This window comes from Anser brachyrhynchus, assembly GCF_964034855.1.
Source record: "Anser brachyrhynchus genome assembly, chromosome: Z".
Classification (NCBI taxonomy): Eukaryota; Metazoa; Chordata; class Aves; order Anseriformes; family Anatidae; genus Anser; species Anser brachyrhynchus.
In genome coordinates this window covers 69063857-69090886 of record NC_137697.1, presented here as the reverse complement: position 1 = coordinate 69090886, position 27030 = coordinate 69063857, and the positions used below count along the sequence as shown (strand labels likewise).

The following is a 27030-nucleotide window of genomic DNA, read 5'->3' as shown; positions in this document are numbered from 1 at the left end:
GTGGGGCTAGCGGGTGAGGCTAACCTCATAGCCAGGCTGGTTGCCTTACCTTGCAGCGTGACTGGCTACCCCATGGCTTCCACGGGAGCTATGTGAAATGAGACAGCATCCACCAAAGGAATGAATTTTGGATTTATGAGCCTTGCCTGAAGCGTGAGCGCGTTAGGCTCCTTTTCCAGCCCTAGCTATCCCCCTTTGTGCTCTGGGGCCCAGCTGCTGGATTTCATTTGACTAGAGGCCAGGCAGCCTGTGGTGACACCACCCCCCAACCACTTTCGGAAACAGTTTGTGGTGGTCCCTCCTTGCATCAGCTTCTGGGATGAAACAGGGCCCTTGCGAAGTCCAGTAGCCTCACTGAGAATAATGACCAATGCATGAGAAGCAAAAATGAAACAGAAGCTTAGAGAAAACAAACAAAAGGTAGTAACATGGTGGTTTATTTTCAGAAGTACAACCACATATGGGACTGCTAAAGATGCAGACAGGTGACAAGTTTATCCAAATAGTGACAGTTTTAAGTCTCTGTATAAAACAAAGCACTGCTGGTGTACCATCAAGGATGAAAAGTACTATGTTAGAGGGTTAAATTTTAAGTTTGCTCTGTGTTCACAAGGAACACAGATACTTGTTCAGTTACTTGAAAACATTTATTGATTAAATAAATCAGTACGGCAAATTATAAAAAAAACTTAGTTAAAATTGTTCCTGCCCTTGCTTCTTAAAAACCATTACAGTTGCATAAGTATTAGTACATCTCTTTCCTTGGGCGTTTAACAACAGGAAATAAAAACAGCATTTAAATTGCAACGGGTTTTCTGAACGTCATGAACACTGCAAGCTGCATCACACTTTCCTAACACAAAGCCTCCAGTTGCTCCTGTTCAGCTCACAAAGCAAGCTACTACTTACATACATTTATTTGTACGTGCTTGAAGAGTGAGGACTGCAATTGTCTATGGGATACTAAAAGAATTAAAAGCAGCTTAGCTAAAAGTACAGGCAGTCGTCTCCTATGAATTTAAATTGTTAAAAGCTGAGACCATTAACTTTTAAAAGAATCAAGGTTAAAAACGTTAAAATCAGCAAGTTTAAAACAGTTGTTTTAGGTCTTTCTGTAGACCAAGGACACACAACACCTGAGCAGCCATTACTGCAGCTGGTGTGTCACTCACTTTCCTCGTTCACCTGCTTCCCGTTTGTCAAAGTCCTATTGGCTTTGTGTGCAGGTCCATTATTTCTGTTCTGCTGCTGGCTGTATCTTGCAACTGTGGATACACCATCAATAAACTTGGTCTTATAGAGGACATTGGCGTTGTTAAACATTCCATCCTTCAAGGACACCACAATAAACTAAAACAAAACAGAAAGCTTAAAATAAATGCTCCTATCCAAATATAGAGTTAAAAAAAAAAAGATTAGAAAATGCTTCAAAAAAAATTTACTTTACTTTACTTGGATAATATCTTAGTACTAATTCTTAAAAAAGTAAATCTAAACATAACTGAAGCTCAACGGAATGTGCGAGGCAGGTTAACAAACACCCACAGGTCGGGCATTTTCTGTAGCTACGAGCTCTGGCTGTGGTCAATCCCAGTGCTTGGTCTCTTCAGCCCGTGATGTCAGTACCAGTACAATGCAATACGACCTTTCCTGGTGCATCGACCACTGGAAAAATGTTGCCATGTTGTAAAAATGCAGGATCCTTTATAATCTAAAGCTATAACTCAAATTATTTGACAGTACTGGTAACGAATGATCCCCTCTTCTCTAATTTAGAAAGGTCGTATCTACCGCCAAATAGATCACACTTCTCAGTCAGAGGGGTTTCTTCAATACTACAGCTTTTACATATGTAGGCCGCAGTGATCCAACGAGTCTTTCCAGTAATGCCAGGGCCAAAAATGAAATACTTCTAAGTTCAGGTTAAAGAACTCTAGCAAAAAAAAAAAAATGACATGGGTCATGCCTCAAACTGATCGTATCACAGATACTCTTCCCTATTACTGCCCACTTTTTTTAGCCACTGCAACAATTGCTTATGTTAAAAGGTAATGCTTAGAAGAGGTAATGCTTAGAAGTTTCAGTTGCCACATCATAAGGGTCACATCCAGCTAAAATGACTTAGCGATAAAAAAAACAACACTGGCATAAAAAAATAGTTGAGAATTTGTAGGAGCAGATTGCCTCTGAAAATAAGAAAGTGAATAAATTAGTTTCACGGTCATACCTGGGAGTGCTGGAAATGCATACTGAGCATCTGTCCAATATTCTGGGTATGAGAGAGATCAAGCGCTGCATCCACTTCATCCAAGATGTAAATTGGAGCAGGTTTGAAAAGAAGCATGGCTAAGATGAAGGACAAGGCCACCAGGGATCTAATACACAGAACAAGGACGATATGTTTTATGCCCGTTTGAGAGACACCTTTCACTTATTGAAGCGATTGTTTGGTAGTAATGAAATGCTCCCTCAAAAGCAGATTCAGGGGTTAAGTTCTGGAGAGACAGAGTAACGGTTTCTGCCACAACTTCTGCCTGGCCCCCTGACTTGGAGGATCATGACTGGGCGAGCAGTGACTTTCCATCTGTGGTCACCAAAATCCAAAGGGAACAACTGTATCGGCTCGTTGTCCCTAAGTCCACGGGGCTTAATGGGATTCACCCCGTAGTGCTGGAGGAGTTGGCAGATGCTACAGCCGGACCCCTCTCCACAGGTTACTCGAGGTCCTGGGAGTCTGGGGAGGTCCCGGCTGACTGAAGGTAACCCGTCTAACGCCTGTCTACAAAAAGGGCACAAAAGACCCAGGAAACTACAGACCCCTGTAGTTGGAGATGATTCTCCTGTGTGCTACTGAAAGGCCTTTGAAGAACAAAGCCGTTATCAGGCATAGTCTGCATGGGTTCATGAAGGGACAGGGTGCAGAGCCAGGAGTTGGATGCGATGGTCCTCAAGGGTCCCTCCCAGCTTGGGACAGCCTAATATCAGTCCATGATCTCCTTGCAGAGCTCTGGGGGATTCGCAGCAGCACCAAGTTCCACACAGTAGGTGCTGGGTGCTGCCCCAGGACAGGCAGGGCTGGGAGATGAGGCTGGGGAGCAGCCCTGCAGGGAGGGACCTGGGGGTGCCGGTGCCAACAGGCTCAGCACCAGCATTGTGCTCCCCGAAATGCAGGTGGGATACACTGAGCACAGCACAGCCAGAGGAGGAGGTGACCCCACCACAGCTGGCATCTGTGCAGCTTTTTTTTATTGTGTGCAGCTCCGGGCTACACAGCATACAAAGGACGCTAAGACAGTTGAAGCCTTTTCAAAGGGTTATATAAGTGGGGTTACACCAGGCTGGCAGCCAGTCACAACTGGGTTTCCCCAGAGCTCCGGTCTGGCACCAGGTCTCTTCGATGTTTCTGCAGATCAGCTGGATGCAGGACTTGAATGTATGCTAAGTTTGCAGGTGATACTAAATTAGGAGGGGCTGTTCATGGAAGCATAAAATGGGTTGGGTTGGAAGAGACCTTACAGGTCATTTAGTGTGTTTGTGCTTGGGATTGCCCCAGCCCAGGTGCAGCACCTTGCACTTGGCCTTCTTGAACCTCATGAGGTTCGCACAGGCCCACCTCAGGCCTGCCCAGGTCCCTCTGGATGGCAGCCCTTCCCTCCTGCGTGTCGGCTGCGCCACACGGCTCAGTGTCATCAGCAAATTCACTGAAGATGCCCTTGATCCCACTGTCTGTGTCACAGACAAAGATGTTAAACAGCACTGGTCCCAGTACTGACCCCAGAGGAAGACCACTGGTTACTGATCTCCAGCTGGACATTGAGCCACTGACCACAACATTTTGATTGCAACAATTCTGACAATTCCTTACCACCAAGTGCTCCATCCATCACATCCATGTCTCTCCAGTTTAGAGACAAGGATATCATGGGGGACAGCGTCAAATGCTTTGCACAGTCCAGGTAGATGAGATCAGTTGCTCTTCCCCTACCCACCACTGCTGTAACCCCAACGTGGAAGGCCACCAGATTTGCCAGGCACTATCTGCCCTTAGTGAAGCCGTGTTGGCTGTCCCCAGTCACCTCCTTATTTTCCATGTGCCAGTTTCCAGGAGGATCTGCTCCATGATCCTGCCAGGCACAGAGGTGAGACTGACGGGCCTGCAGTTCCCTGGGTCTTTCTTTTCTCCCTTTTTAAACAAGTTTCCCCTCTGCCAGCCAGTGGGAACTTCACTGGACTGCCACAGCTTCTCAAATATCATGTGGCAGTGGCTTGTCAACTACATCTGCCAGTTCCCTCAGGAGCCACAGCTGTATCTCATCAGGTCCCATGGATCTGTGCACAGTCACATTCCTTAGATGGTCTCAGATCTGACCTCCTACAGCAAGCAGTTCTTCATTCTCCCAGCCTCTGCCTTTGCCTTCTGCAACTTGGGCAGTGCGGCTAGAACACTTGCTGGTGAAGACCGAGGCAAAAACAGTCTTTGAGTACCTGTCTCCATATCCCAGGTAACCAGGACTACTGTTTCCTGGTGGAGAGGGCCCACATTTTCCCTAGTCTTCTGTTGTAATTATAAAAACCATTCTTATTGTCCTTTGACATGTCTGGCCCTATTCAATTCCATCTGGGCTTTAGCCTTCCTAACGTGATCCCTGGCTGCTCAGACAGTATCTCTGTATTCCTCCCAGGTTACCCATCCCTGCTTCCACCCTCTGTAAGCTTCCATTTGTGCTTGAGCTTGCTGACTCCCCCTGTAAGATGCCTTGCAGAGAGATCTTGACAGATTGGAGAGCTGGGCAATCACCAACAACATGAAGTTTAACAACAGCAAGAGCTGGATTCTGCACCTGGGACAGGGCAACACTGAATACACATACAGACTGGGGGATGAGACGCTGGAGAGCAGCCCCACGTAAAGGCATCTGGGGGTTGGGGTTGACAGCCAGCTGAACCCGAGCCAGCAGTGTGCCCTGGCAGCCAGGAGGGCTGGGGCGCGTCAGGCCCAGCACTGCCACGGGTCAAGGAAACAGACTGTCCTGCTCTGCTCTGCGCTGGTGTGGCCTCACCTCGAGCACTGTGGGCAGTTCCAGGCACCACAATATAAGAAGGACATGAAACCATTAGGCAGCTTCCTAAGGAGGGCTACAAAGATGGTGAAGGAGTCTGGAGTGGCAGACACACGTACAGCGGCTGAGGTCCCTGGGTTCGCTCAGCCCAGAGCAGAGCAGGCCGAGGGGAGGCCTCATGGCGGCCTGCAGCTCCCTCACGAGGGGAGCGGAGGGGCAGGCGCTGAGCTCTGCTCTCTGGGGACAGCGACAGGACCCGAGGGAACGGCATGGAGCTGGGACAGGGGAGGGTCAGGCTGGGGGTTAGGGAAAGGTTCTGCACCCAGAGGGGGGTCGGGCACTGGGACAGGCTCCCCAGGGCAGTGGGCATGGCACCGAGCTGCCAGAGATCAGGAAGCATTTGGGCAGCACTGTCAGACATCTGGGTCAGATTTTTGGGTGGTCCTGTGTGCAGCCAGAAGTTGGGGACTCGATGATTGGTGTGAGTCCCTTCCAAGTCAGGATATTCTGTGATTCTATGAATGCACCCAGAGCAGGGCAACAGAACTGGTGAAAGGGCTGGCCGGCATGTACTACAAGGAGAGGCTAAGGATACTGTTGTTGTCTAGCTTAAAAAGAGAAGGCTGAGAGGCCACCTCATTTCTCTCTACAACTTCCTGAGGAGGTGAAATGGAGATGGAGGTACTGATCTTAGCTCCCTGGTCACTGGTAACAGGACATGCAGAAACTGCACACAGCTGTGCCAGGGAGGGTAAAAAAAATAGGAAAATTAAGAAAAAAATTAAATACTGTTGTCATAGAGTTAATTTTCTTCACCGAGGCTCACATGATGCTGTGTTCTGGATTTTTTTTTTTTATGTAAATAGTGGTGATAACACACTGATGAATTTGGTTGCTGCCGAGCAGTGCTTACACAGAGCCAATGACTTTCCAGCTTCTCGTGTTGCCCTGCCAGCAAGGAGGCTGGGGGTGCACAAGGAGCCAAGAGGGGATGGCACAAGAACAGTTGATCCAGACTGACCAAAAAGACATTCCATGCTCTATGATGCCATGCTCAGCAATAAAAGCTGGACTAAAGGAGGAAGAAGGGGAGGGATGTTCAGAGTGGCAGCACCTGTTGTCCCAAGAAACTGTTAGATGTGATGAGCGCTGCTTTCCTGCCAATGGGAACCAGTGAATGAAGCCCCTGTTTTGTTTTGCTTGCACACACAACTTCTGCTTTATCCATCGAACTGCCTTTGTCTCAACTAGTAAGCTCTCATGCTTTTACCTTTCTGATTCTCTCCCCTGTCCCAGCTGGGGAGAATGAGTGAGATGCTGTGTGGTGCTCATCAGCCACCTGGGGTTAAGCTACGGCTGAGGGTGCTCAAATGCTGTAGCAGGCTTCCAAAAGAGGTGGTTAATGCCCCAAGACTGTCAGTGTTCAAGAGGCAGTTGGACAATGCCCTCAATAACATGCTTTTGGTTTGGTTAGCATGAAGTGGTAAGGCAGTTAGGCTTGACGATTTTTGTAGGTCCCTTCCAAATGAACTATTATTTTAAGATCATGCTGTTGCTTTAGCTATTCTCAATTCTGAGTTTTGCAATGCTGTTTTTCAACTTGCAGTTCTTGAAAAGCTCTGGATTTTTCTCTATCCTTCAAGAAGTCCTATGCCTCTATTTCACCTCTCCCTAAATTCTGTTTCTGTTTTTTAACTTGGTAGATTTTTCCTCAGAAGTTGCAAAGAAGCACATGCCCTACACACCAGCAGATCACTGGAGAAGAAAACTTTGTCACCATGACACCGCTTTGAATCCAGGGCAGAACTTGTCTATGCTGATTTTTGAGGTTACAACTCAAAGACTGGAGTACTTAGTGACGACTGTACATCACTATTACCTAGTTACTGCAGTTTTTGCATGACTCATTTTCCTTTTTGTCGTTTTGTCCACTTCTCCACAGAGTAAAATTTTGCTATTACATGCCAAGCACTGCATTCTTCTAAGTCAGGTTCCTTCTTGAGCTGAACTGAATTTAAAGTACCTTGAATATGAAGCCAAGATGGAAGAAGACAGAGCCCTTGACTTGACCGGGGAAAAGATTAATTTCTTACATTAGTTCTAAACTCTGATTGGCTAGACATATCAACTATATGCGCAACTACAGTGGAATAAAACAAATCTCAAAACACCCACAAAATTTACTAACCTTTGGCCTCCACTAAGTTCTATTAAGTTTTCCTTCCAGGTATTTCCTAAGGCAACTCTGAACTCCAGGCCATCCAAGACATTTCCAGTTTTAGAGGCTGTTAACATCGCTTTGGCTCCTGGTAGAAGCATTGAGAAGATTGAACCAAAGTCTTTGTTCACCTAGAAGACCATGAAAGATGTATGAGCAAGCTTTGAATCAAAAGCTCAAACTGCTACAGAAACTTAGCAGTGAATTCTCGTGCCTTAAATTTAGAACATATGGTGAGAAAATATTAGTACAGCATCTTTTATTTCTGCTGCACTGAAAATGAAGCAAGACCTAGGAAGGTATATAGGACATCTCAGACTGAGCATTGTAGAATCACCAAAAAAAATCCTCCAGTATTTCTTTCATGTGCTGTCAGCCAGGAAAATGGTTATGCCCTGCCTCAGATTTACATTTTTTTCTTTTTTCTTTTTTTTTTTCTTTTTTACCAGATTTATCAAGGGTCAATTAAAGTCCTGATTAAAGGACTATTAAAAGTGTAAGCACCTCATAAGAAGCACACGTGGGCATCCTCACCATTCTACTTCCTCCAGGACTACTTAAAAAATGTGCGCATATTGAGTAGGATGCAACTGTAAGCCTAGAATAAAAGCTCTCAGGTCAAGGAAAGAATCTGAGAATACACTTGTTCCACCACCCATGATGCTTTTAAACATAATTCACAACTTTTTGTCAACCAAGATTTTGCAACAAAAAAGTACAGTGGTATCTTGAGTATGGGCAGTAATAATTAAAGCCAATAGTTAATTTGTGAGCATATTAAGTTATTTGACTAGATATAACCAATTTTCTGAAAGGCCAAGAAGTACAAATTCTCCAGGTACAGCAAAAAGTGTCAAGAGCTTTACAGGTAGGAAGGGAAAAGGAAAATTTTACACCTTTTGTTTTTATAGTTCATAACATGAGAGAACTAGCAAGAAAGCAGAGTACTTACACAACAGAAACCTAAACCAACTGTTTCTACCTCCCAGTATTACCTAGCCAGTCAGGGACAGGAACAGTCGTCCAGGTCCACAGCACCGCTTTGTACGGGGCTGTTCCACAGAGCCAGAATTATTTTAATTCTGGTCAAACGTCTAAAGAGCAATTCCTTTCAGTACATAAAGGGGTACTACAAGAAAGCCGGAGAGGGACTCTTTATCAGAGAATGTAGTGACAGGACACAGGGGAATGGTTTTAACCTGTGGCTGCCCCATCCCTGGAAGTGCCCAAGGCCAGGCTGGATGGGACTTTGGGCAACCTGGTCTGGTGGGAGGTGTCCCTGCCCATGGCGGGGGGGTTGGAGCTGGGTGATCTTTAAGGTCCCTTCCAACCCAAACCATTTTATGATTTCAGAGATACAGTCTATGTAAAAGGCAATGACTTCAGGATGCAAGTAGCTTAACTTTCATTTTATCTTTGTGGGCACCAAAAGAGAATGGTAAAGTAGTTTGCAGTTTTGAGTGTATCTCCACAATTTTCAGAGAATTCATGTTTTATTGTCAAATGTGAGATGAAACAGGAGAAATGGAAGTGGCTGCTTTGTAATTTAAATACTAGGCAACAGAGATTAGTTCTGGAAAGATTTTTTTCATGGAAACGTGCAAGAGTAATCTAAGATGAATCTGATTCTGAAGAAAAAATACGTGCTAAAATGTGAAAATTGCTTTTCAAGTGACATACCTTTTGCCAAGCAATCTGTAAAGCTTCATTTTTCTTCTGGTCAAGCTCTTTAATAGCCGCAAGAATTTTTTTCTTGTCATTCTCTACAATTCTTTTTTTCTTCATCAAGTCGTTGTACTTATGCAACAAGAAGAGAAGATTGATTTCAATGAACTTTACCATAAAATGAATTTGATCACAATCTTTCAAAAAAAAAAAACAAAACAGTAAAACTGTAACTGTGAAACAGCAATTATCCACAAGATTGAAATCCAAAGCATTTATTTAGCTGTATGTGGGACTTACGTTTTAGGATATTATTTACAAATTAAAGCATTAGAATTTTCAACAGTCAGCAAAGGGGAAAACCAACGTTATTCAAGAATTTGCGCTTTGTTTTCAAGTTAATCATGCTTCATTTGCCTTTCTCAGCAAAAGTATGCAGATAGGAAAAACAGACCTATTCTAATCAAGGAACAGTATTAGAAGTTCAGTGAGTCAGTCAGCGGATGGTTTTGAGACAAAACTGGAATAACCTCAAGATACAGGTGAATTTAAGACAACTCTGGAACATCTTTAAGCTATCTTCTTTAAGATGAGAAGGTTTTTGATCTGCAGCCTTTGATGAAGTATGTCTTTCTCTTATGCTGTAAGAGGTATCACCAAAGCTTGCCTAATGGCAACTTAGAATGGACTATGTTGTGGAGGAATTATTCTTTTGACTATTCTAAATCAAGATAATCCATGACCTGGCTTACTGGTGCACTATCAAATAGTTCAAAAATATAAAGTGCGTATCAAAGATCTAATGAAGGTTCTCTGCTAACTCATGAAACCTAGCTTTATTTTTGGTGTATTCAGAAATATAGTATATGAAAATATAAAGCTACATTACCCACAATGTGATATACCCAACCTGCCCAATCTTTAAAGGTTAATACACAGAACACTTACCCTTTCTTCTGCCTCAGAAAGCATATTCATAGCTGTCACGTTCACATTCTTCTCCAGCTGCTGGTTTTTTTCCTGGAGGTTCTGCAGCTTCTCTCTTGCTTCATCAGGATCGTTGGCTTTAAAGTCATAGTTTGTGTTTGGCTGACCAAAAAGATGTTTCTCAGAACCTATCCACTCATACTGCTTCAACATTTTGTTTACCTGTATACAAGATAACATGTTGAGGCTATTTTTTTAATCCCGAATTAAAATAAAAACAAAACAAACAAGAAAAACTACCACCACCCTAAAATTACTCCAAAGCATTGATTATTCTATCCAACACAACATAGGTGGATAGGCTCATGTGATTTCTATGACAAACCAAGATTTCGAAGGTGCTTTTATATATGCTTTTCACACGTTACTTGGAACATGTTTTTTTTCTGTATCTGGACTAAGCCATAGTCAATGAGTATCTGGATCAATTTCTTTAACTGGTTACACAATTTGCTCCTAAGATCAGAACATTCTTTTCATTGATCACCTTCTCTGTGATCTAGTTTCTATGAATCCTTGCTGATAAGCTATGCTACAATTTTTAGTTTCTTCTCCTCAAGACAAAAACTTTTCACATTAAGAGCTGCAAATAGAACAGTGCTCGTCATGAAGAAAGGCTATTTCCTTTTCATGTGGCAAGGAAAATAAACACTCTTGGTCACTAGATGCAAGGAAAAGCATGGTTTTTAAATACCTTACCTTGGCAGTGGCATCAGCAGCCTCTTGTTGATGCTTGCTGATGCTGTGCTCTAACGCTTTAACATTAAGCTGCAATTCATTAGTTTGTTCTTTGTATTTTACTGCCTCTTCAACTTTGGCTTCAATCTTTTTATTCTGTACTGAAATGACTTCTTTCTGCTTGGCCAGCTCCTTCTGGACTTTCTCTACAGATTCCTGAAAAGAAATTCAGACAGCTTCTTATAAACATTAACTTCTTATAAAAGGAGAAGTTAGTCAGTTGTTAGAAGAGAAGGACAGAGCAAAGTAGAGGAAAAAATTAACACGTGGCAATACAGCCAAAAAAATAACTACCTAGGCTAAACATAAATGGGTGATGGCAAGAAAATCCAAACAACAAAAAAAATACACCGTACAATTTAAGCTTTAGGGGATCGTATCTCCAGTAACTTGAAAACTGGTAATGAGACTCGGTATTCACTTTTACCTTGGACTTGGATGCCTCAGCTTCCATAGCGTTAACTTCCTCTTGGTAGGATTTGATTGTTTTCTCTGCAGCCTCAATTTGTTGCTTAAAGTTGGCCTCGTCACGTTTTAGCTCTTCAAGTTCCAGAAGCAATGCTTCAACTTCCTAGACAGATGTTTTCAGATGTATTAAGGTATGCTTAAGTGGAAAGAATTAACAGTCAGTTTGATGTATTAAACGAGGGAGAAGATAACAGAACAATTGTTCTTTGGCAAGGGGACAGTGTTGCAAAAGAAGCATCAGCAATTTCTACATGTTAGTGACTACAAAGTAGCATATTAAGTTCTGAAGCTGTCAGGATTAAAATTTTAGGAGAATCAAAGTTTCCGAGTACTAGAACCTCTTCTGACATTGAGAAAATTACCAACAACCTTTGGGCTGCCAACAACTCTTTCATCATAAATGATTTTATGATAACAAAAGTAAGTTTTACCTGCTGCTTTTCTTTTGTTTTTTTGCTTGAATCATCAGCCTTTTTCTTACTGTCATCTAGCTTCTGCTGGACATTCTTTAGCTCTTTTTCACGTTCTGCTTCTGCATTTTTCAATTTATTCTCCAATACCTTGTATTTTTCTTCTGCTTTCTTTTGACTCTCTTCAGTTTTCTTTAATGTCTCTTCACACTCCGCTGAATCAAGAAATATAGTACTAAGATTGAACAGTGTTCTTATTGTTAAGCTTAAACCCTAACCTCCAACAGAAATAAGCGTATCTTTGCCTCTACTAGAAAAAACAGTTGTACATTTGCTAGTTAGTGGTCGGCTATTTCAGTGATTCCTTTAAGGCACCAAACAGAAAAACGTTTGTTAAAAAGAAAACGGGGCAAATATATGCCAAATCTGTTGAACAAGCAAGTTATTAAACAGCTACCCAACAAGTTACCTCATCCGTAGTGTACTATGTCCAAGTTATCATTTCTGTCCATTTTTTTCTACACTTGATTCATTTTACATTTTTCCTCAGAAATATCAACAGTACTTCTTTCCACTGCTTTCCTGTCATTCAAACTGTTTGTTTTGCTAACCTTAAATGTGCACTGAAACAGATAGCTTGGAAAAAAAGCCACAAAATTACTCAAATATGGAATTAAATCCATTAAAAATGTCCCTGCAAAGTCATTTTTCTTTTTATTTTTAAGAACATAAAACCCCTAATAAGGATATAAGCTTTACTACAAAGCTTACCTGAAGAAACCTAGTCCCAATCCCACCTATGCTTGTCAGCTGTGATTCTGTATCTGTTATATACTCCAAAAGTATAAAGCTAATTTTCAAAGCTATTTTTTTCCCTTAAGCAAAGATTCTGCTACTTAAGCAGCCAAACAACCATCTCATTCTCAGCAATTAGTCTTCAGTTACAAGATTAAAAACATATTTGTCTCACCAATAGTTTTTTTCAGAGCAAGCAGCTCTTCCTCTTGCTTGTGATAAGCGCTTTGCTGAAGCTTCATTTGCAGTAGCTCTGCTTCTTCAGACTTCATCTCCCACTCCTGCTTCAGTTGCTGGTACCTTTGAAGACAGACGTGATATGCTGTTAAAAAGAGGGGTACCCACCACTTCAGCTTCGAAGTTGAAATAAATACTTCTATACTTCCCGTTCCAATGAGAGGTACAATGAATATAATACAAATAAACTTACATTTATAGAAGACCAGTATATCTTTATAAAGATAAATAAACATATAAGTATAAATATCTTTTTAAGTAATTGTGAATTTTGTAGGTAAGTTATTATACACGTAATTCATTCTTGTGTAGCCCTGATAAGGTACATTAAAAACAAACAAATCCAACACATGGAGTTTGGAAACAATTCAGAGCTCATGTTTTTCCAGCCAGTGGTATGACAGGTGCTAGACAGAATCAGCAAAGAAAAAAAATATTTAAATGCAAAACTCATTCCTTCTTTTGGTCATATTTCCAGAACCTATTATGACTTAAAACAATCTGAAAAATAAATGCAGCTGGTAGATAGCATATTGCACAACACTACTTTCTTATGGGATTTTTATAGAATTGACTAAATATGTATTTTTATATTCCATCTTTTAAAAACATCTCCAGTAATTAAGTAGCTCAAAATTCAAATATAGTTAAAATCATTTAACTTAAATCCTTATAGCAGTATAACTCAAAGAGTCATTTCCCTTTAGAACCTTTATACTTGCTTTGGAGAACAGTAAGAGCTATCACAAACTTAAATTCTGGATGTGTGTTACAAAATACAACTGAAACCATTCTTGAGTGCATTTCATGACAACTCCGGAAAACTTCAGGTGATCTCAAGTAAATATTTTTGTATGCCAAAATATTATGGTTTCTTTTTCTTCTGCATTACACCAAATAAAATTTTCTTGAAAGAGTTCTCCAAAACTAAATTTGCCTGTTGACTGCTATACTTACAAATTAAATTATGCAAGGGAAGGTGGTGAGAATCATTCTTTTCTGCATGTTAAATTCACAACAGGCCCTACCCCCTCCAAAAAGCATTTATTTGTATTAGATTTATTCATAGTCACATAAGAAAAATAACAGACAATTTTATAGGGCAAACCTTACTTTTCAGAGGCATTATGTAAGCTCGCCAGCTCTCTCTCTATAGTGACAAGTTGAGACATCTTTACTTTGAGACTGACTTCAGCTTCTCTCTTTTCTTGAACTTTTGACAATATTGGTACAGTGTGTGTGCCTGCACCTATTCAGTGAAGAAAACACAAAGTTAATCCAATTAGAATTAGATTCAGCCCTGGCAAGTGGTGAATTGTAGATGTTGATTATGATGCTGGGTCATGCTTTGTTGTCGTTAGAGAATAGAAAAACAGGTGGGCTGAAATTACAACAGCTTTCAATGGGGAGAGACTACAAACGAATTTTGTGATATCAAGCAACTTTAAATGTCATCTATGAAATCACCTCAAATTAATTATGAATCACCTCAGAAAGTTTTTGAATTCATAGCATTTCTCTAACTATCTTCCAAGAGGTTTCAATAGCTAAAAAAAGGTTTAAGTATTTAAAATAAAAAGCTAGTTATGCAAATAGTTTGTCATTTTTTTCCTAGTCTACTAGTAATTTTACTTAAGCGTATGACCACCAAATCTTTGCTCAAAAAGCATTATTACCAGCATGAGCCTCAATAAAAACATCTCTATTCATTTTTCGAAAAAATTATGCAGAGCAGTAAAGAAATCAACAAGAATACAATATTATATGAAAAAAACAGTAATTGCCTCCACTAAGGGTGCCCTGGGGATCAAATATATCTCCTTCAAGCGTAACACTTCTTTTCAAGATCCTTCTGTCGAAGGTCACTTTCTTTGCATTATCCATGCCTTTACAGACCAGCGTTGTTCCAAAGACATATTCCATTGCCTTCTGTAGTTCAAAATTATACCCGATTAAAGAAATGGCTAAATGCACATCATCAAAATGACTGACCTAGAAATAAAATTAAATGTAATTAGCATACCTTAAGATATAAGAATTTTCAAATTTCATTTGTCTTCTCTTGATAAAAATACTTTCCAAAAATATCATTACATTTTAAAACATAACTTCAATTAAAAGACAATTAAAACCAGTTTAAACACTGCATAGCTCAAACTATACAAAAGGAAAAAAAATAAGATACCCTCAAACCCTGTAGAAATTCTTTTTAGTATGGCTATTACAAAGCCTATATTTTTAGCAATAAAAAAAAGGCAGCACACAAGTGAATTTATTTACATACCAAGCTTTTGGCCAGACTGACAATTTCTTGTGCAATACACTTGGCTGAAATTTTGTTTAGTGGAATGATGGTGTATCGATGCTTTAGTTGACCCTTTTCTAAAAGCTTTTGGCCAGTAGCCTAGAATGAGAAGAGTTACAAGTCAGAGCATACCTAAATATATAAATGATTTGAAAATTAAGATAGTATGGCATTGCAATTGGATTACATTGTTGACAATAACTACGCATTACCCTTTTGAATTAATCTGAACATGTACGCAGGTCCAAGCCACCTCTTAAGCATACAGTCATTATGCCCATGCTTGCTAACCTTGAATCACATGACCTAATCTCAGTATTCAGCGCTTTGTATTAAAGTAATATATGTACCTCTGTATCCACAACAATGTGATAGAGTTTTCCTCCACCCACCACTTCTAGGGCTTTTGCTGTGGCTGCATCTTTCAGGGTCACGAGAGTTACAACAAGGCCTTTCACAAGGTTTGGATCCCAATTCTTTTCTGGATGTCTTAAAAACAAACAGTTATGATAACCACACATTCTGTTCTCTCCTCCACATCTTTAAAAACTATATTAAAAACTCTTACTGTTTACTATGGTATAAGAAATAACGCAAAATCATAGAAAATGAGCAGCAAAAGGTTAAACTAACTACTTTACAGCAAGAGACTTCCCAAAAAAAAGTCATTTACAAAGGCAATACAAGAATGTTCTTCCTGATTTTGGTATGATTTGTCCACAGGTTTTTCATTTGATTTTACTCTAGGTCCTATTATTATTATTAGCACAGCTACAGGAATATGTTCAGAGTGATTTTTACATAAGCAAATAAATCTGGGGATACATATATTTGATTGGTGGAGACAGACACAATATTGACTTCCACAGAGCAAGTTTATTCACAGTCCTCAAAGAGAACTCTAAAAATTAATGGTAATTAATTTTACAGACTGTTGGATACTATAGTTTCAGCTACGGAACTCGACTTAAAGCTTACAAACACCATGTCACTAAACTTCTATCTTTAAATGATTTTGATAAGCCTGTATTTTAAGAATGACTGCATCCCCTTCCCTGCCGCCCATTAATTCAGCTAACATTTCCTGACTTTACTCACCCCTCCACTTGTATCAGATAAGATAATCATTATTCACTGACAGTAAAAGAAAGACAACAGCTAAGGAATCGATAATTCTCTTAAGACCATACATAAAATGCACCAAAACCCACTTTTAAATGCATTTCAGGATAACACTGAGATCTTACTTGTATTCAAAGTGTAGGTGAGGAAACTTTGCTACTAAGCTGTCATATAACTGTCTCAGCTGACCGATGTCATGAGTCAATTGCTTCTTTTTTTCTAAAAGGTCTCCTTGTTTTGCATCTTAAGAGTTGAACACAAGACACATTCAGAGCACAGAAATAAGTAGCTTAAAAATTGGTATGCTGCACTGCTTATATAAATATTTATATAAATAGAGAATAGATAACCTTTAAAATTATTTTTAAATTTTCAGCTTAGACAAATTAGCACTTTAACAAGATTAAACGTGCAAAGAGCAAAAAGTCTGATGTCCTTCCATGAATGTGAGTTGAAATTGATTCAGCAATATCAATTTATACTTTTGCATATCTTCCGTGACAATTGTTACCTGGAATAAGAAACAATAAGACAAGTTTTATGCAGGAAAAAATGGAAAGAAACAGGGAGATTGGTCATTTTTTTCCTTTTAAGTTTAAGCTCAAGCTTTAAAAGTGTTGTCCTACAGTATATCAAATTAAGTTAATTCAAACTACTTTCTGTGGAAGGCAAGAGCTGTTGAGCTTTGACCAGACAGGCTGCCTTGCACATGAAAGCAGTATACTTCTTTTTTTCTGCTCCTTCTATATTCCTTGCCAGATTCCCCCCAAATAATTCACCAGAGGTCTATATGAACCTTTACAGCTCAGTTTTTCCATTAGATTCTCCAGGTTTTCTTTTGCTTTTTTGACAGCTTCAAAGGCTTCTTGGTCTTTTTTGTAGCTCCCATCCATCTTTTTAACTTCGGTTTGTTTTGTCTTTAATTCCTGCTGTGTATATTTCAACTTCATTTGGGCCTATAAGGAATAAGAAAGTATGGAACCAGCAGATCTTTAAGTAGAATCTTTGAGTATGCATTTAGGACACCAGTACTATTTCAGTCCTCCCTTAATTTTCTTTAAAAAATTCCTACTGTTTGTAACAATGGCAAATAGCAGCCCTGGCCTTTAAAATTAAGGGCACTGGTGATTTGTAAATAAAAGCGCAAATCATGTATCTGAGTAGGTTTTTGGGCTGTGACCCTCTTGAGCAGTGTGTATGAAGGCGTTGGCCAGCAGGCGACCGGTGTCATGAGAGGGCAAGGCAGGAGTTGGTGCTGCTAGCCAACCCCACAGCCAGTTTAAAATGGCATGAATACGTATATAAACCCACGCCTGGGGAGCACCATGGACCAGGAGGACTGCAAACATGGACAAAAAAGTCTGTGCGGCAGTTCGTGCAGGAAGGGGAACAAACTCAGTCAGCAGGTGGCCTGCTCGCCCTGCCTCCTCTGCTCACCAGCAGCCCTGTCAGCCTCCCCAGCCAACGACATCGCTTAAAATTACAGAATCATTCAGGTTGGAAAAGACCTCTTTAAAGCATTATCAGCTGGGGAGAGAGATACCATTAGGAACACTGAGGTTATGCCAAGGGATGGTGTGGCACTGTCTGAGGGTGGCAGGGATAACAGGAGAATCTGTGCTGCTCCAAGGAGGTCTGTGTGGTTCAGGAGGACATCTGGAATGCCCAAATAGCAATGCACGCAGTGTGAGGAACAAACGGGAAGAACTGAAAGCTTCGGTCCTTTCCCAGAGCTGTGATACCATTGGTGTTAGTGAGACTTGGTGGGACGAGGCCCATGACTGGAGTGGTGGGGATGGAGGGCAATTGGCTGTTCAGGAGGGATAGGCAGGGTAGGCAAGATAGAGGTCCTTGTCCTTATGGGCAATTTCAACTTAAACATAACATAACATAAACTGGAAATAGCATACTGACATGACAAGCAAGCCTCAGAAACTCCTAAAGCATATTGAAGATAACTTCCTGTCACGAGTATTGAGTGAGCCAAATAGAAAAGGTGCCCTTCTAGCTCCATTGTTTTAGAATAGCGAGTGCCTTGTGGGACAGGTGATGTTAGGTGGCTCTCTTGGCCACAGTGCAACTGCAACTTTCTTAGGAGGGGAGGTCCCGGTCTTTTCTCCATGTTAACTGATGACAGGGTGCATGGGAACAGCACAAAGCTGTACCAGGGGAAGTTCTGATGAGATATTAGCAAACATTTATTTACCATGAGGGTGGTCAGACACTGAACAGGCTTTCCTGGAGGTGGTTGGTGCCCCAAGCCTGTCAGTGTTTAAGAGGCATTGGGACATTGCCCTCAGTAACACGCTTTAACTTTTGGTAGCCCTGGAGTGGTCAGGGTAGTTGGACTAGATGATCTCTCAAGGTTCCTGCCGACTGAGTTATTCTATTCCAAGTATTTGGATACAGTAATATATATTAGCACATGAAAAGTGTTCAAGAAAGGGAAGAAAAAAGGTAAAATAATGTGGGGGAAAGACACCCTTATTTTTTGTGAAAGAATTTTTTTTTAAATGAGACAAGGAAGGTGCACTTTTAACTCGGAAAATTTATATTCCATCGTAAGAACCACAACAGCAGAAGTTTGCTATCTTAAGACAAAAGATGTGACATCTGTTTCAGTTGTGTTGTTGGCACACAATGTAACTAAGGTGAAAACTGAGGAGTTATTTCTGAACTATCCACTCACACTCGTTTATTTTGATTCCACTAGTTTTAATATAGAAATAATTTAATTCCTACAGTGTATGTGTATATCATAGGTAGCTATCTTAATTTCTTCCTATTCAATACTATTAGTCATCTGAGTCCTGCTTTATGTCTCAAAAGCCAGTTTCTGTACTTCCTCATGGCCATGTTGTAGCTTTTCCCTAAATCAGCACAAGATTATTACTTTCTAAATAACCTGTTTAAGTCAAAGTTACCTTAATACTTATGCCAACCTACAAAATATCTTGCATAGATATTCTACAAATCTTCTTCATAAACCTTCCAAGGTTTGACTCTTACCTGTTTAGCTTCTGTTACAGCTTTGCTAATTTCATTTTTGCAGGTCATCATCTGGTCTGCAAGAGTAGCTTCTTCACCATCACCATTCTTAGACAGGCCAGCATACACAGCATTGAAATTCTGTTGGGCTGCGGCTAAAGCGTCTGCGTCTTTTTTACTTTCTTCCTGTAAAGCATTTAGTCCTTCCTGTATCTTCTTTAATTCTTTCTGCTTTGACGTGTATGCCTTAGAATCCTTTAGCAAAGAAAAAGAAACAAACAAAAAAAAGGAACAGAGAACCTAAGTCCCATTAACTTCAAATACATGTTTACATGTTGTTCAGATGCGTAGCTATGAGTACTTTCTTTCACCAACTAAATTTCTGTAACCCTTTGTCAGATTTTCTGGTTTTGCAATCCGTCTTTGCATGTTTCAAATGTGTAATTGGCCTGTGAGTGCACTGAAGATCTACAGAAAGATGGAAGACAGGAAGAGGTAACAACTGCACAAGAACTAGCAAAAAAAAAATAGCCATCCCTAAAGTATTCTTTATTCTTTGAGTGTTCCTCTTTCATGAAAACATAATTAGATGTCAAGAATATGAAACTAATTTTTTTCCTTTAAGAGTACCAGGCCTCCAGAGTGCAGAATATTTTTGAAACAATTGGAATACCCTCCTGAGATTAAAAGAAAGTTGCCAACAGTAGAAAGCTCCACTTTCTTCATCATCACGTCTCTTTTTAATAGGAGCCTACTACCTATGCCATGTAAATCAAATAATGCCCTTACTTGTTGCTGCCTTCCTGGTGACTTTCTCGCCAATCAGCTTTGGAGAGGTAAGAAAATAGTGCTGTCCCCACTCAGTCTGAACTACTCTAGCACTTAAAAAGAAAATCATGTACAAAGGTCTTACCTCCTGCATGCATTTTACCAGTTCCTTGTGCTTATTCTCTTCACTTTTTAAGTTCTGCTTCTTGAGATCAATAGCACTTCTTGCCTTAGCATCAAGTCTTTGAAGTTCTGAAAGAGTATCTTCCAGTGACTTGAGCATATCACCGATTTCCTACAATCAGAAACAACAGAAATTTAATGTAATGATACAGTATCTGTAATATTTCACCTGTTCACAGATATGCACAGAAGATGAATGAGGCAGACAGACTCCAATGCAAACAGGCTAGAACTTGTATTCCCTCAGAAATCCAAACTGATTTGAAGCCACTAGAGCTCAACACTAATTATGATGGGATACTGCCCCCATACAAAAGCTGCATTTAGGCATCCAAACACCCTGTGGGCTCTATCCTGCATCTAACCAATTTTGCCGCCCCCATAGCTGAGGTTACTGGTGACTTGTTGAACGTGTTTCCTGTTTGAAGTGTATTTCTTTTGAGACACCAACAAAAAGTGAAAAAAAAAATCCTGGCAAAGTTTACCATTGAATGCACAATGGAAACAAGCAGAAAACCTTGTCTTCTTCAGTTGTTACTAATTTACAGCAATTGGTAATAAAGCCTTTCAGACATGAAAATCTTAAATTGACATCATTTAGACAGCGGCTATGAATGATAACGAGCAGAATATGAGCTAAACAATGCGCAACAGGAAGATAACAATCAAAGGGTGTATTATCTAGAAAAATAATTTCCTGCTCATATAATTCCTTCTATTAATACTTTCAGACAAGCACATCTCACTTACCTTATTCCTTTCCTTTTCCAACTCTGCTATTTGTTTCTGAAGTTCCTTCACCTTCTTCTCATTCTCAGCCATTGATTCTTGAACCGTATCTCTCTTTATGTATGCTTCCTTTAACATAACAGCAGAGCGTGCTTTTGTCTCTTCGGCCAGAACAAACTGATGGGCTAGGCAGATGTGCCTTAAATGCTCCATTTCTTGCATTACTTTTTGGTACTCTAGATAGCACAATCGTTCCTGAAAAGAAAAGATACCAATTAGAAGAAAAAAACACTAGAATTTGGTAGAAAAATGTTATTAAGTCGGACCGTTATAGAAAACTTCTAAGTATTTCTAAAATTACTGATATTATATGTTGATAAGAGGAAGGATCCTCCATGTTAAGAAATATTCAGTATTGTACATTGCAAATCTGTTTAAGAAAATCCTAGACAAATATACACTTGTAGCTGATTCTACAGCAGGAACTCCACTTGACACCAGATTTTTAAGAACTAAGATAGAAACTTAACTGCTATTTTTATTACTTCTCTTGTTTAATACTTTCTAGCTACATTTCCCTTCAGGATTTCTTGCAAGTACTGCATGTCACATTGTCTCTATTTGGACAAAAGATAAATTCTGTATCTCCTAAAAGATTCTACAAAGCCTGAAAACACCATAAGTCTTACCTACCACACATTAGTTCAGAGCAGCTGAAAGTATTCAGCACTTTAAGACCTCTACCTCTCTTCTAATTATTACTTACCTGTTTCAGTTTCTCTAAAGTTGGAGTGATCTCTTCATCTAAGACCTGAAACACAAACCAGAACATTTGTATTCAGATTTTTAAAACTCCGAGTGTTCATAGCTAGTTCCACACACAGAAATGAAATACTGTACGAGTTAAAAGACACGCTGCGCTAGTTACTCAGTATCCCGAACAACTATAAGAAAGTACACTTTCCAACATATAGTACCGTTTGAATTTCTCTCAGTTTGGCTTCCTTCTTCGCTATGGTTTTCTGGACAGATATTTTCTTGCATTCATACATCCTAGTACCAGCTGCTTCTTCAACCATAGACAAAATCTAAAATAAAACATCGAAATTCTGACGTTACTTCTTTGTACAACGTCAAATAGATTTGACTTGGAACTGAGCTCAACGTCATATATCCCTACATTTTGTTGTTGTTGTTTTTTCACCCAAAATACTGATTCTTGACATTCAAAATAAACCCGTAAAATTCCAGAAAAAAACTCCCACAGTTTTCTTACCTCTGGTGGCTTCATATTTAGGACTTTGGTAATTCGTCCCTGGTTAGAGAAAGATAAATCAAAAATGACGATTGTTTACCATGCTATAGTAGTAAAAATAAAATTAAAAGTCACACGTTAATTTTATATGCTATACTGCACGCTAAAACGCTTTTTTTTTTTTCCTGTAAGGATAATCTAGTTTTATACAATTGCTTTATTCTGGAAAGTTCACAGAAATACATAAGTAAATTCTTCATGCAGCACACTTGAAATGGCCCTTTTAACTTCCAGACGCATCTTCCACATTATTGCTTGTATCCATATAAAGCAGTACTGTGCTTATTTTGTACTGTTAGTCTTACTGACTTGCAAATCTTAAATAACTTCTTCATTATAGGTTGGCTGTTTGGTCATTTAGCTCATATGTAACGAGGGGAAGCAGAATGGGTGCAATACTGACTTTTTAAAAATAAATAAATAAATAAGCAGGAAATTGGGACAATTCCATTTGAAACAGTAAAGCCTGCTACGTTTTATTATTCCATGCAAATATTTCAAAAATTTATTTAGTCCTTGTGTTAAAGTTTGTCAGGGTCTTTTCACTTGATCAACTTTGCTCTTCTCAACTGGTCTATCAACTTCATACAAAATACTAAGATAGAATTTACCAAACAGGAAAAAAAGCTCTTTTTTTTAATGCAGTAATAGAGGAAAAACTCATCTGTTAAAGAGACAAAAAGGAAAACAAAATGGGTATATGTTTTACAAAAAGCCTGCAATAAGGCATATGAGAAGAAAGAGTAAGGGCTGAAAATTATGTTTCTGCTGGAAACCTTAGCTACATGACAGATACTTGACTCGTTCAAGCTGCTTTTCTCTAATTAAGAAATTAAGTGTTCTTCCACTACCTGTTCAGCCACAAACTTAGTGACACTTCTATACTTTTTGGATTTTAGAAAGATGCACACAATACCTGCATAATGAGGAAGTGAGGGTTATTGACATTGAGTCCAACAGAACAGAAGAGATCCTGTACAGAAGTGTTGGTAGCATTCACACCATTGATGAGATACTTATTTTTACCTCCAACGATGACCTAGGCAAGAAAGAGAAGCACAAGAAACTTCACATGATTTAAAAGTGGCTTGATTGTGGGAATACAAGCTAATGACCTAAAGGGATCAAAAATCTGAGCAAGTCCCATGTTATATAGCCTTGCATACGCATATGGAACATCAAAACAGATCTTACAGATATTTCAGATGTCTTTTTAGTGCCAACATAAAACGATCAGTAACAGAGGGCAACATTTTTGTCCTAGATTTACAAGAAGACTTCCAGACTCTGCAGGTTTTCTTATCAAGGTTCCTATGCTCTTGGAGACAAAATTTAACACACAGTTCAGAAATTAAGTAGAAAAGAAAGCCACAAAATAGAAAATCAGAACTTGTTTTATGAGCACAATACCACTGCTATTATGTTTCTGTGCAACTCTGTAGAAAACACTATGGATATACTACATTCATTTATATAGAAAACATTATTAATACACTACATTTAATTACGTTAAACTTATTTCCCAAGTAATTCAAAATTGTAAGCTAGTACACTGGTTCCACTTCTACAGTCTGTTACTAACCGCACTGTAGAAACATTGCCTCACTTGCAAAAACTCAAGGACTGTAAAAATTAAGTTGTTGTTTTTTTTTTTCCCTTTAAGAGTCACTCTGTTGAGCATGGTAAAAACGTACGCAGATTTCTGCACAAATACATACATTAAGAACCCACCTGCCTGGTGATGGTGATCTCATCACTTCTTTCAAATCCCAGGGGACTCTGTTTCTTGTCAGAATTGTCAAAGGTGATAGATACAGTTGCTTTATTAACTCCTGCTTGCCCGTTTTTATAAACTAGATCTTGCAAGTTGGCAGCTCGCACCTAAATACGTGGAATAAGTTTTTTTAGAGTTTGAAGGAATTTCAAAGTGTGTCAACGTGAAGAATTTCAGAATTTGTAAAACCACAGGCAGAGCATTCAAATTAGAGTGAGTTAGCTAGTTGCTCCTGCATGAGATTCCTGACAAAAACTGGATGGCTGTTTAAAAGAATAAAAAGCTAGATGACTAGTTCATCACTAGTATCTGTATTTTAAAAATACTTATTCCCTATGCAGTTCAGAAGAAAGCAAAACAGAAAAAGTGTTCCTTGGAAGTCTATTCAATTGCCCTAGAATTACCGCGGGGAAAACAATATCACGTGAGAACAAAGACTCAACTTGATATCAGCACACGCACAATCTTTACATAATACATGCTTAATGCAAGCATACGTATTTTCTTTTAAACAGCAGCCATTGTGAGAAAACAGCTTTTTGCTTCTTCTGACGAAACAGCTGGTCAAATTTTGGCAATCTGATCGAGAAGTGCAGAAAATTAATACAAATAAGCAAGTTTTGCCTTTACTCACAAAAGAACTCCAGCCTCAGAGGCTGCTGCCTCTGAAGTGGTATCTTCAGTCTAATGTTCTAAGCTGCATACTTTGCACTACCACGGTATATTGATAAAACTGTGGTTCGGTCTTAATACAACGAACAAGAAAGACAGAAATGCAGCTTTGCACACTGAAGAATCCGAATATTTTCTGACAGAAGCACCACTTCGGGTCTTCCACCAGAGATCACTCAAGAGACAAAAACAAAACGCTGCTGACAAAAGAGACCTGTTAAATTCTCCTTACCTGGGACAGGTTGGTGATGCCCAGCAGGAAGCAGATGGAGTCCAAGATGTTGGACTTGCCGCTGCCATTCAAGCCGGTGATGGCGTTGAACAGCGGGTCGAACCCGCTGATCTCCGTCCTCTGCGCGTACGACTTGAACCCATCGAGTATGATCGACTTGATGTACATCTTCCCAAGGGACCGGGCCAGGTACTCCTTCCAGGGCTACGGAGAAACTGCTCTTGGTTGTAACTCCCTATTTTCAGGGAAAAATTTAAAAAAAAAAAAAAAATCGCACTTCGTGTCAGGCACAGCTGAATGTCAACGGAAACGGGACGAGAACGCGGCTTTAGAACAAAAGCAGCATGAATTTTTACACAGACGCCTACTCAGGACCTCAGACCGAGGAAAAAAAGCTACTTAATACCTCAGACGGAGGGGAAATAATTGGAAATAGACCCCAGAGCCCCATCCCGCCCCGCCCCGCCCCGCTCCTCACAGACAGCGCCGCTCGCCGTGTAACCGACGCCTGAATTTTGGCGCCCACAGCCAGCGGCCGCTGCCCGGCAGCGCCCTCTCCGTGGCTGTCCAACGCGCTGCCTGCCTCCGCTGGCGTACCTCGCACCGTTTCTCCTTTCTGGAGAGGGAGGGAGAGGCTGCAGGAAACCGTTTCTTGTTGGCAATAACAAATAGAGCGGGAGTGAAGAAAGCGGACCTCGGTCGGAGGGGTTGGCCTCAAGATCGGGTTAGGCGACGGAGTCCGGCAGGCGCTGCCGCCGAAGGCCCCCTCAAGCCCGGACAGACCGAGAGGGGCCGTGGGGGCCTCAGCGGGCTGAGGCGGGAAGGGGCGGAAAATGGCGAGCGACCCGCCCTGAGGGAGGGGGGAGGGGCCAGCTGAGGCGGGAGCAGGGGGCGGGGCGGGAGCGAAGCCGTTTGGAACCAAAATGTTTAATTTTAACGCTTTTGAGGCCGTAGGGAGGTTCCTGAAGGAAAGTACATCCCGAGGGCAGGGATGAGGCCATGTGAAAAACTTCTTTTGTCTCCCTGCGCGGTGATTCACAACGGGAAGAAGGGCCGTTAGCTGGTGTGTCACCGGCTGCGAAAAAGGAAGGCGGGAAAATAAACGAACTACTGTTGCATTAGAGTTGATTTTTTTTTTCCTACCTTTCTGTTTAGATTGTTAGGGCTTGGATGTGGCTCCCTGTAAAGGAAGGCATTGGTAAAATTCCCAGAGCTGCAGCACAAAGCTAATGCTGGAGTACGCTAGTTGTGACGACAGAGTAACTAGGATTGTTATAGGACTACCAAAATGAAGAAAATTTGATTTTATTCTTAAAAACAGACAGAAAAAAGCTTCCCCCACCCCACCCCACCCCTGTATATACACACGCATATATATTTAAAGGAAAAACATCTGCTTAATTCTCTGTGGCTGTTTACCTGCTGTGACTTACAGAGGTGATTCTATTTAAAAATAATAAAGACAAGATTCAAAGCTTGTAAATGTGTTTCCTTGCAGGAACAGTAGGTGCCTGGTGTTGCACTGGTCAACACGGATAAGTAGTTAAATCAGCTGAGCACGTTTTCCTTTCCTGAAACTGGTGTTACTGTATGAAAACAGACCTGTGTTTTGCAGAGGGACTTCTGTGTTACCACGTCAGCTGGAGCTCGCTGTTACCATTGAGATCTAGGTGCTGCGGTAATAAACTGATAGCACTAAATTACCTAGATCAGTCAGATGTTTTAATCATTTGAAATAATTCAAACTACAGGCCTTTGTTAAAGGGAACCATATACATGTATGTATATATATCTCTGCTTGCTTCAGGAATTAGATCTGATGCAGCTTGATCATTGCATCTGGTTAAGGTATTATTATGACAGTGTTGTTTCTAGTAGTTCTGTAACCACAAAGCATTTAATGACGTCCTGCCAGCTGCTAACACCTGGACACCGCACTGAGAAAAAGTATTTTGAAGTACTGGGAAGAACCACTCTGAACCAATGTGCCTGTGCAGTCACAATAAATACCAGTTTTATTTGCAAATCATTTATATATAAGGAAAAAAAAAATTGTCAAGCATGCTTGAGTGTTTGTTGCCTGAAGACCAGATCCTGATTAGTTTCTGTGAGACGCAGTTGCTTGGGCCAGGGTGCAGGCAGCACCTGCTTGCTCATCAAAGGGCCAGAGCGGCTGCTGAGCGGTGGTGAATCATGCTGGGGGCTGTAAGCCCCTGGTGTAGCTGCTCCAGCAGTTCTTTCTCCTCCCTAACTGAAACCTGAGTAAGAAAATGGAAATAAGGAGGAACCGCTTCTGGTATGAGAAGCTTCTGATTGTAAAGATAACCATGTATGTTCTCTGTTTGCAGGTGACATGTGCAGGAG

At 40.4% G+C, this 27030-nt stretch overlaps 1 protein-coding gene across 3 annotated transcripts; it reads right to left on the bottom strand.

Annotated features, from left to right (window-relative positions):
* Window positions 1-416: 416 nt before the first annotated feature.
* SMC2 (structural maintenance of chromosomes 2) lies at window positions 417-25493 on the bottom strand. Of its 3 annotated transcripts, none has more exons than XM_080573334.1 (25): window positions 25264-25493; window positions 24667-24901; window positions 23720-23869; window positions 22905-23027; window positions 21950-21988; window positions 21651-21761; window positions 21440-21484; window positions 20695-20928; window positions 19907-20056; window positions 19015-19248; window positions 16802-16961; window positions 16131-16248; window positions 15234-15372; window positions 14863-14982; window positions 14363-14570; window positions 13692-13827; window positions 12517-12641; window positions 11568-11761; window positions 11096-11239; window positions 10630-10824; window positions 9892-10092; window positions 8959-9075; window positions 7249-7409; window positions 2228-2375; window positions 417-1350 (listed from the first exon to the last, which is right to left on the bottom strand). In XM_080573334.1, the coding sequence occupies exons 2-25, from the start codon at window positions 24832-24834 to the stop codon at window positions 1165-1167; spliced, it is 3606 nt and encodes a 1201-aa protein (XP_080429460.1). In that variant the 5' UTR covers window positions 24835-24901; window positions 25264-25493; the 3' UTR covers window positions 417-1164. The 3 variants fall into 3 exon arrangements, with proteins under 3 accessions (XP_080429460.1, XP_080429461.1, XP_080429462.1); XM_080573335.1 differs by lacking the exon at window positions 25264-25493 and adding an exon at window positions 25145-25232; XM_080573336.1 differs by lacking the exon at window positions 417-1350 and adding an exon at window positions 1386-1933.
* Between the last annotated feature and the right edge of the window lie 1537 nt (window positions 25494-27030).